We start from the raw sequence: 13,735 nt of genomic DNA, 5'->3' as shown, positions 1-13,735 counted from the left end.
ATGCTCTTTTTTTTTTTTTTTTTTGAGATGGAGTTTTTCTCTTTTTGCCCAGGCTGGACTGCAATAGCGTGATCTCAGCTCACTGCAGCCTCTGCCACCTGGGTTTAAGCAATTCTCCTGCCTTAGCCTCCTGAGTAGTTGGGATTACAGACATGTACCACCATACCCAGCTGATTTTTTTTGTATTTTTAGTAGAGACGGGGTTTCTCCATGTTGGCCAGGCTGGTCTTGAACTCCTGACCTCAGGTGATCCACCTGCCTCGGCTTCCCAAAGTGCTGGGATTATAGGTGTTAGCCACCAAACCTGGCCAAGTTTTACTATATTTTAACTTTTTTTTAAGAGAACCTTTTCAATGCATTCTGCTGTACTTGGGTATTTCTGGGCTTACCTTCCTGACTACAGTAGCCTGCAGGAAATTCTTTAGGGAGGTCTTTGGAATGTGTTGGCATCCTGCAGCATCACCCCAGAATACTTTTCCATCAGGGAGCAGCCACCCCTCATGCCCAAGAGTACCTTCACTTTTCCCCAGCCATGGTGTTTTCGTTGAAGACATTCATTTACTATTCAGTCCATATCTCTTTTTCCTTCAGTGGCTCAAAGAAATGTGGTTTTTCACATACAGAATCAAAGAAAATCACATTAGAAGATCTATTCTTCTATTTAACTATTTAGCAAAGCTTTCCCAGTGTAAAACTTGTTTGAAGACTCATTTCTCTGTATCTTTGGCAATATTTCCTCTGCACCTTCCAGCATGTTCACATGCTGTGTAGTAGGTACTATTCTTGCCACCAGCAGCTGCCACATCAACTGCCCTGTTTTCAGTCTCTATAAGACATGAGGGGTGTGTGTGTGTGTGTGTGTGTGTAGATGAGTCATGTGACATGGATCTAAGGAGTGTATGGGTGTCCTGGCAGCCACCTCCCTCCCATCACTACCAGCAAAGACAAGGGGAGGTCTGCAGGGGAAGGAAGCTTGGTGTCTCATTCCCTGGCTGGCTCTGCGCTTAGGTAGTGAGCCTGTTGACTTGCCTTGTATCTGCCTGAGCATGGGGAGAGAAAATTGATGCAGGGTCTTCTTGTTATGTGTGCCTGAATTCTCATGGTTTCTACCCCATAGAGCAGGACTCATATTTAGAGTAGGAGAGGTTTCAGCTCTGACATGCTTTTGTTCATTTGCATTTGCGTTAAAAGCATTATCTTCAATGGTGGCATCCTTGCAGGAATCTTGTGAAGTCACATATCCATCTGTAAGAGTCATCGCCGGCACCCCATCATGCCCAGGGCCTGGCTCAGTGAGCTACTATCTACTCCGATATTTAGGTTGTGGCTGTCATTTTCATCTGAAACCCAGGATATAGTGTTTGTGACAGATGAGAGAGGCCCGGGATGACACAACCCTGACCCTGATAGACCTCCTCCCTCCTCCTCCCCTTGCCCACAGGTCAACCCTTTCAGAGACCGTATCTGCAGAGTATTCTCCCACAACGGCATGTTCTCCTTTGAGGATGTGCTGGGCATGGCGTCTGTGTTCAGTGAGCAGGCCTGCCCCAGCCTGAAGATTGAGTACGCCTTTCGCATCTACGGTAGGTGCTGTGGGGGACTGAGGGGTGAGGGGTGGAAGGGCCAGAGAGAACATACCATATCGACTCCATCATCAGTTCATTGATGGATGGCGTAAGCTGGGGTTTGCTTGGGTATCTATGGGTATGTGTCGTGTTTTGCACGTACCATGGAGTAAAAAGAATGATTGAGAATGACAGCAGCAATGGATAGACTGCCCTCCGTGTCATCAGAGGACAATGGGGTCACTGGCGTTGATATTTGGTGGTAGTGCGTGGTGTGTGGGCAGGCGAGAGAGAGAGAGGACCACATTGCATGTAAAGGATTTATGCCTATTTGGCAGAAGGAGCATTGGATGAGAAGTTAACAAAATTTGGACAATCTTGGACAAATCATTTCACCTTTCTGGGGGCTCAGTTTTCTCATCTGTAAAGTGAGGGGATAGGGAGAGATAATCTCTGAGGTCCTCTGACATATTTTGGTCCCTGACTCTGTCCTGGGTTGTCAAAATCTCTGCTAAGTCCTCCTCTTCACCAGGCAAATGTCCGTGCAGCATAGCTGGGATGCAAGGGAATTCTCAAAAGGAATCAAAAGGAAAGAAAGAAGTCTCGAGAAGCTTTGAAACAAACCAGGTGCAAGGCTTTAGTGCATCCTGATCACTCTTTGGCCTCAAAGGACTTGAACATTTAGACTTGCTCATTCGCATCTCACCTGCCTTCCTTTCCTGCCAGCTCCTCCCCGGTCTCCACAATGGTGGACTCCATCTCATTTATACCTCACCCCAGTGGATGGGGATAGAAGACAGCAGAAGACGTTTCAGCCAGATGGACCTATGAGGCCTCAGCTTTTTCATCTGTAAAAAGGACTTAGTAATAATTTTATACCCCGTTATATCCTCAGGTTCAGCATTCAATAATCACACAAGAAATCAGAGTCCCCTCCTGAGAATGGCTGAGTAAACTCCTATCATACTGTCACTCCTGCAGAGAGCAACTATAAAGCTCCAAACTAAAGAGAAAAATCAACCAGCTGATGGCATCGAAAAGCTACCAAAAGCAAGATGCGTTCTAGAGAGATCTGATGCCTGGAAGAAGGAAATAGTGGTAGATGGGTTTTCCATCACCCACCTTCTTTATTTTTAATTTTTTAGCCAGAAGGTAGGCTTCAGTGAGTGGAAACACTGGACTCTTTCTGACTTGAAGAGCCAGAGAGTTTGGGGCACACACAACCCCTGCAAAGTGAGGGGCTATGAAAGAGAAAGGGAGTCCAAATTTTGTGTATAAACTATGCCCATATCGCTATCTGACCTCTATACCACATACACAAGAGCAAACTCAAAGCAGCTCAGCTAAGGATAAAAGAACTAAATTGAGATTTGAGCTGCCACCACATTTTAACCAGGTCTGCGAGTGACAGGGTTTGCACTTTGAGTCCATACCAATTGCCTGCTAAAACCAAAAATCCAGCACTCTTTGGGGAATACAGAGTCTCTACAACAAAATATTTATTAAGTCTAAGCAGCCATTCAAAATTGTACACAGTATACAAAAATGTGTTTTTAAGCTGATGAATTCTCAAGAATGGAGACTGACTGACATGACCCAGAGGGTAAGCTAATAAGGATTTAAAAACAGCTACTATAACTGGATTAGTCAGGATTCTGCAGAGAAACAGAACCAATAGGCTGTTTATATGTGTGTATATATATGAGTGTGTGTATGTGTGTCTATATGTGTGTGTATACACACACACACACACACACACGCATATCTCTACATGTATATGTAGAAAGAGAGAGATTTATTCTAGGAACTGGCTCGTGTGATTATGGAGGCTGAGAAGTCCCATGATCTACTGTCTGAAGCTGGAAAACTAGGAAAGGTGGTGGCATAATTCATTCTGAGGGTCCAAGAACCAGGAGCATCAAAGTCTGTGGATGGGAGAAGGTGGATGTCTCAGCTCAGAGAACACAAATTCATCCTTCCTCTACCTTTTTGTTCTATTGGGCCCTCCATGGATTGAACAACGCTCAATTGGTGAGGGCAGATCTTCTTTACCCAGTCTACTGATTCAAATGCTAATCTCTCCCAGAAATACCCTCACAGAGACACCCATAAAGAATTTGTTGCCAGCTATCTGGGCATCCTTAGCCCAGTCAGCTTGATACATACCAATAATCATCACAATAATCATGCCCAAGGATGTAAAAACTGCTCATAACAAATGAAAAGATAGGAAATTTCAGCAGAGAAGCAGAAACTATAAGAAAGAATCAAATAGAAAATATAGAGCTGAAAAATAAAATATCTGAAACAAAAATTCACTGGATGAGCTTAACGGGAGAATTGAGTTAACAAAGGAGTCAGGAAACTTGAAGATAGATCAATGGAAATAATCTCATCTGAAGAAGAGAGAGAAAAACTGTTCAAGGGAAAGGAAAGGAGAACAGAGCCTCAGAGACAAGCAAGACAATAGAAAGGTCTAACATGTATCCAACTGGAGTCTAAGAAGGAGAGAGTGAACAGGGCAGAAAAGATATTTGAAGACATAATGGCCTCAAATGTCCTACATTTGATAAGACACAGATTTACAGTGAAGTCCAAGCAGGACATGTAGAAACGAAACCACATACCCAAATTCTGTTGGCCTCATAGGCCCCACCTGTCCACACCGGCCTTCCTCCTTCCTTACCCCAAGTATTTCTGGGGGTCTCCAGGGAGTTCCTGATACTTCCAGGGAGTTGGAGCCCTCTAGCCGCTGCTGTTCTCAGTCAGGCCTTGTGGTGGCTCAAGCCCCCATCACTGCTCCTCTGGCCGGGCTTGCTCCTCTGGGAGAATACCAGCCCAGGCTTGGTGTTCCTGTCTCAGCCAAGAGTCTTTAGGTTGCAAACCACAGAAACTTACCTGTGTAAAAGCAACGGATAAGACCCAGCAGCAGATGAGTTTTCCATTGTCTAAGAAAATACCACAAGCTTAGAGGGTTAAGAGGACACGCATTAGTAACCTCACAGTTTCTGTGGGCTAGGAGTCCAGGCATGGCTTAGTTGGGTCCTCCTCTTAGGGTTTTGCAAGAGTGCCATCAAGGTTCCAGCCAGGCTGCCTTCTCACCTGGAGGGTGCTTGACTCGGGGAGTCTGCTCATGAGCTTGTTCACGTTGTCGGCAGAATTTACTTCCTTTCTCTGCAGGACTTAGGGCCCTAACTTCTTGCTGGCTCTCAGGCAGAGGCTGCCCTCAGCTCCTGGCCACATGGGCCCCTCGATATGGTCACTTGCTTCTTCAAAGACAGTCAGGGGGAGAGACTCTTGAGTTCCCCACTGGCAAGATGGAGTTAAAAACATAGTGTGATGGCGGAAGCGACAGCCCATCACTTCTGCCGAGTTCCCTCAGTTGCAAGCAAGTCACAGTTCCCACCCACACTCAAGGAGGCTGGGGATTATACCAAAGCCTGAGCACCAAGATGTGTGGCTCTTGGGAGAGGTCCCTAGAGTTCATCTGCCAAGAAGAGCAATATGGAACCCACAGTGGAAGTGAGGCAGGCCTCTCGGGACCCTCGGGCACAGCTGGATGGGGCTCAGGAAGCCAGGCAGCTGCGGTCTCCTCTCCATGGCTGCCTCGTCTCTCATCTCTGCCTCTCCCTGTGGACTTTCCTTCTCTTTCTGCAGATCTGCTATGCCTCTGTGCCCACAGGTCAAAGATGACTGCCCGGCCCCTACATGGCCTACAGGCTTCACGCTGACTGAGTCAGCAAGCATCTGTTTCTCTCTTCTTTTTTCTCACTGAGCCAATGATCTAGCTGCCCCTGGGATAGGTGATCAGCCTTGCCCAATCACCTGCAGCCAAAAAGAAGCAGAGTTGTGAAACAAGCATGGCTCCAGAGGCCTGCCACTGGGGTGGGGTGGTGGGGCAGGGGGTGCCACTGGAGGTGGTAGAGTGTAGGCTGGGCAGAGGCTGCAAAAGATGCCTGCCTCCCTTGACTTTCCATGGTTTCCTGAGCTAAACAAACAAAAACATCAAAAACACTCAAACCCTTCAGGAGCAAGGTGAACAGCAGGTTCTCTTTGGGCTTCAAGGCACAAGCTAAATCGTGTTCAGCTCCGACTCAGCGAGAATGCCCACGGTTCCAAGAGGCCGGACTGGGAGCCTCAGGGCAGATCAAGGACCAGACACCACAATATCCTCCACAGCGCCTTTGTATCTTCCTCCATCCATTCTCTCTAGGCCCCTCGAGCATACAGGTTCCTTCCTCCAGCCTAAGCATAAACACAAAAAACTCAAAGCCTTCATGCAAATCAGCTGTGCAAATAGATGCCCAGGGACTCGTAAACTCCCAGGCTTCATCAGACAGACTCAGACAAACCTGAATTCTCTCTGGGCTCAGAAGCCTTCTTTACAAAGCTGTCAGCAGGATTGCAGATGGGATGCGTGGATCCCGAGCCTGCGTCGTACGTTGAGGAGGGCGTGGGCCACAGTGAAGGACAAAGAGGGATCATAAAAAAGGGGAAAGAAGGCAGAGAGGGAAAGGAGAAGGCGGGTGTGGTAGTCGTCATGGTGATGATTCTCCACAGAAGCCCAAAGGCGGAACTCAGTGCTGCGGCCCTTGCTACCCCCGTGTGGCCCACGGACCAGCAGCATCAGCACTGCCAGGATGCTTATCAGAAATGCAGAGCCCCAGGCCCCACCCCGCCCCACCCATTGAATTCAAATCTGCATTTTAGCGAGAACCCCAGCAGATTCCTCTGCGCTTTAATGTCTAAGAAGTACTGCTCTAACCCACTGCTTCTCACGCTTGGCTGTACATTGAATCACCTGCGAGTTTTTTTTTTTAAACAGAGATGCTTGGGCCCCAGCTCCAGGGACTTGATGGAATGGTATTGGGTATGTCCTGGTCCTTGGGCTTTTTGGAAGCTCCCTGGATGGCTCTAATGAGCAGCGGACTGTGAGAGCTGTTGGTCTAAACCGCTGCAGGAGTTAGAGTTGTATTCGGTGATGTGGAGCAGTGGCCATGGTATTTAAAAAAAAGAAAAAACTTTGGGAGGCCAAGGCGGGGGGATCAGTAGGTCAGGAGATCAAGACCATCCTGCTAACATGGTGAAACCCTGTCTCTAATGGAAATACAAAAAATTAGCTGGGCATGGTGGCAGGCACCTGTAGTCCCAGCAACTCGGGAAGCTGAGGCAGAAGAATCGCTTGAACCCGGGAGATGGACATTGCAGTGAGCCGAGATCATGCCACTGCACTTCAGCTTGGGTGACAGAGCAAGACTCTGTCTCAAAAAAGAAAGAAAAAACAAAGTCTAGGGTCAGGCAGTGCAGAGATGGAGCAATGGCCTCAGGAAGTAACTGAGGGCCGAGGCTCCTTCAAGCTTCCTATTCAGCCAACAGCCGGGGACCATTGTCCTCATAGTGACAAAATGGCTTCTGCGCCCACAGACATCTCATCTTCATTTCAGCAAGGAAGAAAAGGTGATAAGAGAAGGGTGTGCGTCCAGACAAAAGTGCGTCCAAGGTGCAGATAAATCCACTCTCCTTTCACAAGCTTTCTTGGAAGCCCCACCCAGCATTTTTGGTTTGTGTTTCATCGACCAGAACTTCAGAACTATGCCACCTGGCTACCCATAGCTCAAAGGAGACATAAAACATCCAGTTACACATTTTAGGCTGGGTGTCATCCTGGAAAGAAACTGCAGTTATGTTAGTAAGAAAGACAGGAGAATGGCTTTTGGTCAAGAATCAAGCAGGGGCTGGCTGGGCGCAGTGGCTCATACCAGTAATCCCAGCACTTTGGGAGGCTGAGGCAGGTGGATCACCTGAGGTCAGAAATTCGAGACCAGCCTGGCCAACATGGTGAAACCCCAACTCTACTAAAAATACAAAAGTTAGCTGGGTATAGTGACAGGCACCTGTAGTCCCAGCTACTCAGGAGGCTGAGGTAGGAGAATCACTTGAACTTGGGAGGTGGAGGTTGCAGTGAGCTGAGATTGTGCCACTGCACTCCAGCCTGGGTGACAGAGTAAGACTGTCTCAAAAAATAAAAAAATTAAAAAAATTAAAAAAAGAAGGAGAACCCAGCAGGGACAGCCATGCCTCCCTGGAGCTTACCTACCGGGCTCCACGTCGTGATTTGACAGACACTCTGGTCTCCAGCCAATCAATCTCCTCTCTCTGTACCTCTAGAAAAAGTTTCCACCTGTGAAAGACCACCATCCCAGCAATGTCTTCCTGCTCTCATCAGCACAGCCTCCACCAGATAGGAATTATCCCCAGGCAGGTACCAGAGCACCTGTGGCAGGTCTCCCCATACCTTCTTCCCGGGACCTGATGTCACAGCAGGTGCTGCTGGCTGGGGAGATGCAAAGAAACATCAGTTCTCAAGGAAGTCACAGTGAAAGGAGCCTGCCCTCCCTTCACCAAAAATCAATGATTTTTGTAAAATTCCTGGGGAAACTGGAAGGAGTAAGAATGACAGAGACTTTGAGTGATGATGGTAAGATTCTTCGGGGGGACCTGAAGGCTGAGCCCCGACTCCACCAGCCCTCTGAGCCCCTCCTAGCATTGTTGGGAGACAGCAAGAGGAAGGCTCCAGGCTCTCCCGAGTGGTCTGAGGCTGCAGAGGCCGCCTGGGCTGGTCAGCCTCCCGGAGCTCCCAGCCCCCAGCCCCTCCCAGGCTGCACTCCCCTTGCCATCCCTAAAGGAGGGGAACTGTCTAGGGCTACATTTACTCTGGCAAATTATTGTTTCCAGATGGCTTGGGGCCAAAGCCATGTCATTTGCTGCAATCTCTGCATACAGGAGCTGGGCCAGCAGGATGCCTGGGGACACTGCAGGGTCTCTGAGAGAGGCTGCAGAGGTTCCCAGCAGCAGTGTGGCGTCGCTGTGGCTGTCCATCTCCAGGCCTGGGGCTGGTCCCTCCACCCCCTTCACCTGCGCTGAGCCATTTCCCATGGAGGTGCAGGGAGAGAGACTCCAGTCCTGGCATTCAGCCGGGGAGAGGCACTGCTGCAGGAGTGAGGGGCAGCTTACAGCTTCCACACCCATATCCTGCCGTGGGGAACAGAGACGAGTCTTGGCTCTGCCACCAAAGGACCCTGTGACATCAGCAAACCTGGGCCTCAGTTTCTGTAGTAAGAACAAGTATAGAAACTGGAGAAACCAATAGCTCTCGTTCGTTTCCTTCACGGTGGGTTTATACGGTCTCTTCGGCTTGCATTTTTAGCGTTTAGCAACCATCAAGTGATGTAGAATTGAGCCTCTAAATGTAGAAGATATAACTATACTGAGTTATAGCGTTGTATGGTTACTGAGTATTGAGGATAACTATATCAAGATATCTTAGTACAGAAGATTCTTATTAGATATAACCAATATGCTTATTCTTATTTATATCCAATAAGCATCTTCTATATTGACTATCTTCTATATTCCAGGTGATGTCCATGTATTTTCTTATTTAATCTCCACAGCAACTCAGTGGAGGTACTGCTATGACTCCCATTTTACAGATGAGGAAACTGAGACTCATAATGAATTAGACTCAGATAATGAATTGCCCATTTGGTGGCCATTGACAGTATACCACAGGTAACAGTGGCTTAAGCAAGATAGCTTCCAAGATTGCTGAAAGGTATATATTTATTTATCTAATATGTAGAAGTCAAGAGATAGTTACCCACAGTGGTTCTAAAGCTCTCAGTGTCAGGTATCCCAGGTCCCCCTATCTTGTCACTTTATCCTTTGTTCCCAAGGTCACCTCATTATCCCCGAGGACCACACCTTCTCTTTATTATAGATGGTCCCAGAAGTTGTCTGTGCCTCTTCTGCTTACATTTCATTGGCCAGAACATAGCCATATGGCCACATCTAGCAGCAAGGGAGGCTGGCAAATGCAGTGATTGTTTTGGGTGATCCTCTGCCCACGAAAGACTGGCGCTTTATTGCAATAAAGGCAGTTAGGGGTGGTTAAGACCGTAGACTTCCCATTAAGTGAGACTGCCTGGGCTTAGTCCTGTCTCCATCACATACCAATGGTTACCCTGTGTAGTTCATTCTTTATTTATTCAGCAGTAGTCATTGGGCGTCTACTATGTCCCAGGCACTGTTCTGGGAACTAGGGATACATCAGTGAGCAAAAAAGCAAAGACATCTGCCCTTGTGGAATTTATATTCGAGTGGAGGGAGATAAACGAGCTAATGACACACAGTGTGCTGGGGAGTATTCTGTGCTGGGAGAATGACAAAGCCGGGAAGACACAGAAAGCGTTATGTCTGCACAGGGGCTGGGTAGCGCCCTAGGAGGAGCTGGCACTTGAAGAAAAACCTGGATGAGTGTGTCCCAAGGAGGGAGCCTCCGTGCAAAGGCCCCAAGGCAGGAGTGTGCCTGGCTTGATTGAGCAAGGAGGCAGAGTGAGGGTGAGCTGACTTGGGGATCAGGACCTGGGCTCTGCTCGGGATGAGACAGGGCTGCAGGAAGAGGGCAATGAGGAAGGAATGACGATCAACAGACCCCCCGGGCTGCTGTGCTGGGAATAGCCTTCGGGGCAGAGAGAGAGGAGGGAAGCTCAGCAGCAGGCTGCCAGGGCGAGCTGGAGAGAGGCAGTGTGGCCGGGCTGCGGGGGGCAGTGCATGGGAAGTGGGGGGAGCTGTGAGGATTTGCCAAACCATCACCTGTGGGATGCAAGGGAGAGAGAGAAGGATGACTCCAGGTTGGCCTGAGCGGTGGGAGGTGGAGCCGCCCACTTTCCAGGAAGGGGGCAGCTGTGAGTGCAGCAGGTCTGGGGTAGGGGCCGGGGAGGGGAGTGCGAGGAGCCTAGGCTCGGACACAGAGAATACAAGGGGCTGTTGGCTGAGAGCAGGAAGGCAGGTGCATATGTGAACCTGGAGTCCCGGGAGAAGCCCAAGGTGGAGACATACATTTGGGATTCATTTGCCTATGGGGATATTTAAAGGTTGCAAAGAGCTGAAACGAGATTAAGGAGGTAAGTATGGTTATTTAATCTGTGTGTGCCTCAGTTTCTCCATCTCTGAAGGATAGGGAGTAAATGCAGTGAACTTTAAAGTGCTTAGACCAGGGCAAGGCCACAGCAAAAACATCTGTGCGTGTTGTGGTGGTGATCATTACTGCTCACGCAGGCAGCTGTTCACCGTCCCGCCCCCTCCCCTCCACAGCCGGGCCAGTGAGGCGCTGGGCGACCGTGCTGGGTGCTTGAGGGGAGCAGGGCTTAGGTTGCCTGAGAGTCACCTTTCCTGCCATTCAAGGCCTTCAGAACTCTGCCCACCTTCCAGACTTTACCCGATGCTGCTCCTCCCAGGCCCTCCCCGAAGCCCCTGCTCCCCTCACACTGCGCCAGTCACTCCTGCCAAGTACCTTAGGGTGGCTCCTTCTCTGCTGCCCCAGGAGGCTCGGTATCTGCCCGCTGCTGGCCCAGCACCTCCTCCACCTGCCGTCCCTCCAGGTCATGCTCTTCAGAGGCCAGTTGAGAAGACCCGTTTAGGTGGTCCTGAAGGGACAAAGGATGCCCCTCAAGGTGGACCTGGCTGTCCAGTGCTCAGGAGGTTTATGTAATGACCATGTTTTCTGGCCCTAAAAGGAGGACCCAAGGCCTGGCCACACCCCGGGCAGCACTCCCCAACTGGCGGGACGGTGGGTGGGCACTTCCGAGCACTGTCCTGGAAGGCAGAGCCCCTGGCTGTGGCCGCAGTTGAGGAAGGGGCAGCCAGCACGCACAAGCCAGCACGGCCCCCAGAAGTCCGCATCCCAGTGCCACCCCCACTACCGCTCACCTGAGTCCCAGGGCTCCCTGCGGCCGGAACCCTCTGTGCACACCTGGGCCACAGCAGCACCCTGGGCTATCTTAGTGCGGGATGTGAAGTGTGTGCAGCCTGCCATGGTCTGCAGGCTCCCTGTCCTTTACCCTTTTTCCGACAGCTGTGGCTTTCCTTGGATGAAGAAATGGTGCCCATTTTTGCCCATTTCTGGACTCCACTTCATGAAGGAGGCTGCATGGGGTTGGAGGGAATATTGCCTCTTGTCTCTGTAACCCTTTGAGGGCACTGTCAGGGTCAATGTGGCCAGCCCCACTCTGGACAGATGACAAGGACCACTGTCCCCCCTTCACTGCAGAGGTGAGGGCACATGACCAGATCACATAGCTACTGCATCGGGACAGAAGCAGGGACTGAACCCCAGGCCTTCCGACTCCCAATCCAGGCCGCCCTCTGCACCACACTGCCTGGCTCCCAGCCACCAAAAGACACCCTGCTTCTGGGTTGTGAGATAAGAGTTGCAAAGCACGGGGGTGGATGTGGGGCTCGGAGGTCAACCCAGCTGGGCTAGAATCTCCCCTTCGACCTCCTGGGGCTGCAGACAACCACATAACTCTCTGTGCCTCAGTTTCTTTCTAGTAAAAGACTAATAAATGTTGATTGGGAAGATTCAATGCCTTAAAGCTCTTGCGAGAGGTCTGAGCATGTAGTACCCACATGATCAGTACTTGCTGCCATTGGTATTTCTGACGGGTTATTTAGCACATGTGTCTATAGCCGGCTCTGGTGCTGCAGTGCCTGCCTCTTAGGCCTGCCCAGGTTTCCCTGGGTCTCAGGTTCTAGACCCGCCTGGGAGAGTTGGGCTCTGGGGGGCCTCCCAGAGGCTGATGGGCATCTGTGGGGTCCTGGCTGGTGCCGGGTCCCCCAGAACTCCTCAAGGGCTCTTCCTGTTCAGCCTCCAGCTCCCTCTAATGCAGGCCTGGCGTCTTTGCAGATTTTAATGAGAACGGCTTCATTGATGAGGAGGACCTGCAGAGGATCATCCTACGACTGCTCAACAGTGACGACACGTCTGAGGACCTGCTGGTGGACCTCATGCACCACGTGTGTGCTGGGGGCTAGGAGCTGGTGGCTGGGGCTGGGGATAGGGGCCATGTTGTCACCCAAAGCCCCTAGATGTCAGGCCACCCTCTTGGGAGGAGACCCAGGGCCAGCCTGAGGCAGATGACACATTGGCCTTTGGTATACACAATTCCTGGGGGCTGCCAAGGGGACAGGCAGCTCAGGGTGCCCTGAGGAATGGGCAGACAACTGGAGGCAACTGCCCTTTGACTTTCCATCCTTCCTCAAGACCTGCCCAGGGTCCCCAGAACACTGCGCCCGACCCACCCACTCGAGGGGCCTCCCTACATGGCGGAGACTGCCGGTGGCTGGCCAACAGCAGCTCAGCCTTAGAGGGACCTATCTCAACACCTCCTCGCCACACTGTCGCAGCGCGACACAACACCCAGGTGTCCTGGAGTGACAGACATGAGGATGGCCCCACAAACTCAAGTCAGGGCCTGCACCTCAGCTTTCAGAACATGACAAGCCTCCAGCATTTCCAGTCTCGATGGGGCTAGAAGGAAGATGAAACCATGAGCACTGTTGAGGGAGTCCCCACCACCTCCCGGCCTGCCTGGGCCCCCTGTGTTACTGATTGGAGGGGCAGGTTGGGGGTACTCTTGTTCTCTCACGGCCAGGCTGGTGCTAGAGCCCCCAAAGAGTGAGAGAGGCAGTCTGCAGGGTCCCCAGCCTTGGTGCATGTAACCTCATCTCTGTAGGGTCACTGGGGTCAGGGGACCCAGGAGATGAGTGTTAAGCACGTGGCAGAGTCCCTGGCATCTGGCAGCCCCTGGCATGTGGCTCTCCCCCTCCACCCCCTGCTTCACCTCACTGCCTGGCACCAGGTCCCACTCAGCCACCTTCTGTGCTCCGCCACCAGGTCCTGAGGGAGTCGGATCTGGACAATGACAACATGCTGTCCTTCTCAGAGTTTGAACATGCAATGGCCAAGTCTCCAGATTTCATGAAGTAAGGCATTCTGGAGGGGCAGGACTGCCCAGAAGAGTGGGTGGGGGGGGCAGGAAGGGCCCCCCAGTATCCCCTCAGTCCATGGGACACCCAGTCTCCCCTCAGTCCATGGGACATCTGTCTTCCCAAGGAGGTCATGAGTTTCCAGGAGACTTTGCAGATTCTTTCAGAATCAGCAAAACTGGAGCTTCTGAGAAATAGGTAACCCTGGGGCATTAAAAGGCAGAGGTGGGGATTGGATTCCAGGCTCTGAGAATGATGTCACACCTCCAACCTCAGAGCACTCCCCCCGCCAGCCGGCACACCTCTGTGCTTCTCCTGAGGCCCACTGGGCTCCTGGACGA

At 51.0% G+C, this 13,735-nt stretch overlaps 1 protein-coding gene across 1 annotated transcript in view; it reads left to right on the top strand.

Moving 5' to 3' along the window:
* Nucleotides 1-13,735, top strand: part of CIB4 (calcium and integrin binding family member 4) — a 65,318-nt gene that overhangs the window by 50,846 nt on the left and 737 nt on the right. The window contains exons 4-6 of the mRNA XM_017545546.2: nucleotides 1,442-1,583; nucleotides 12,313-12,422; nucleotides 13,303-13,391. Of these exons, the coding sequence (XP_017401035.1) occupies nucleotides 1,442-1,583; nucleotides 12,313-12,422; nucleotides 13,303-13,391 (341 nt within the window). The remainder of the gene's footprint in view (nucleotides 1-1,441; nucleotides 1,584-12,312; nucleotides 12,423-13,302; nucleotides 13,392-13,735) is intronic.

The sequence above is a fragment of the Cebus imitator genome, unplaced genomic scaffold (assembly GCF_001604975.1).
Source record: "Cebus imitator isolate Cc_AM_T3 unplaced genomic scaffold, Cebus_imitator-1.0 Scaffold180, whole genome shotgun sequence".
In the NCBI taxonomy this organism is placed as follows: Eukaryota; Metazoa; Chordata; class Mammalia; order Primates; family Cebidae; genus Cebus; species Cebus imitator.
Note: the sequence above shows the minus strand (reverse complement) of the source record. Positions and strands in the feature narration are given on the sequence as shown.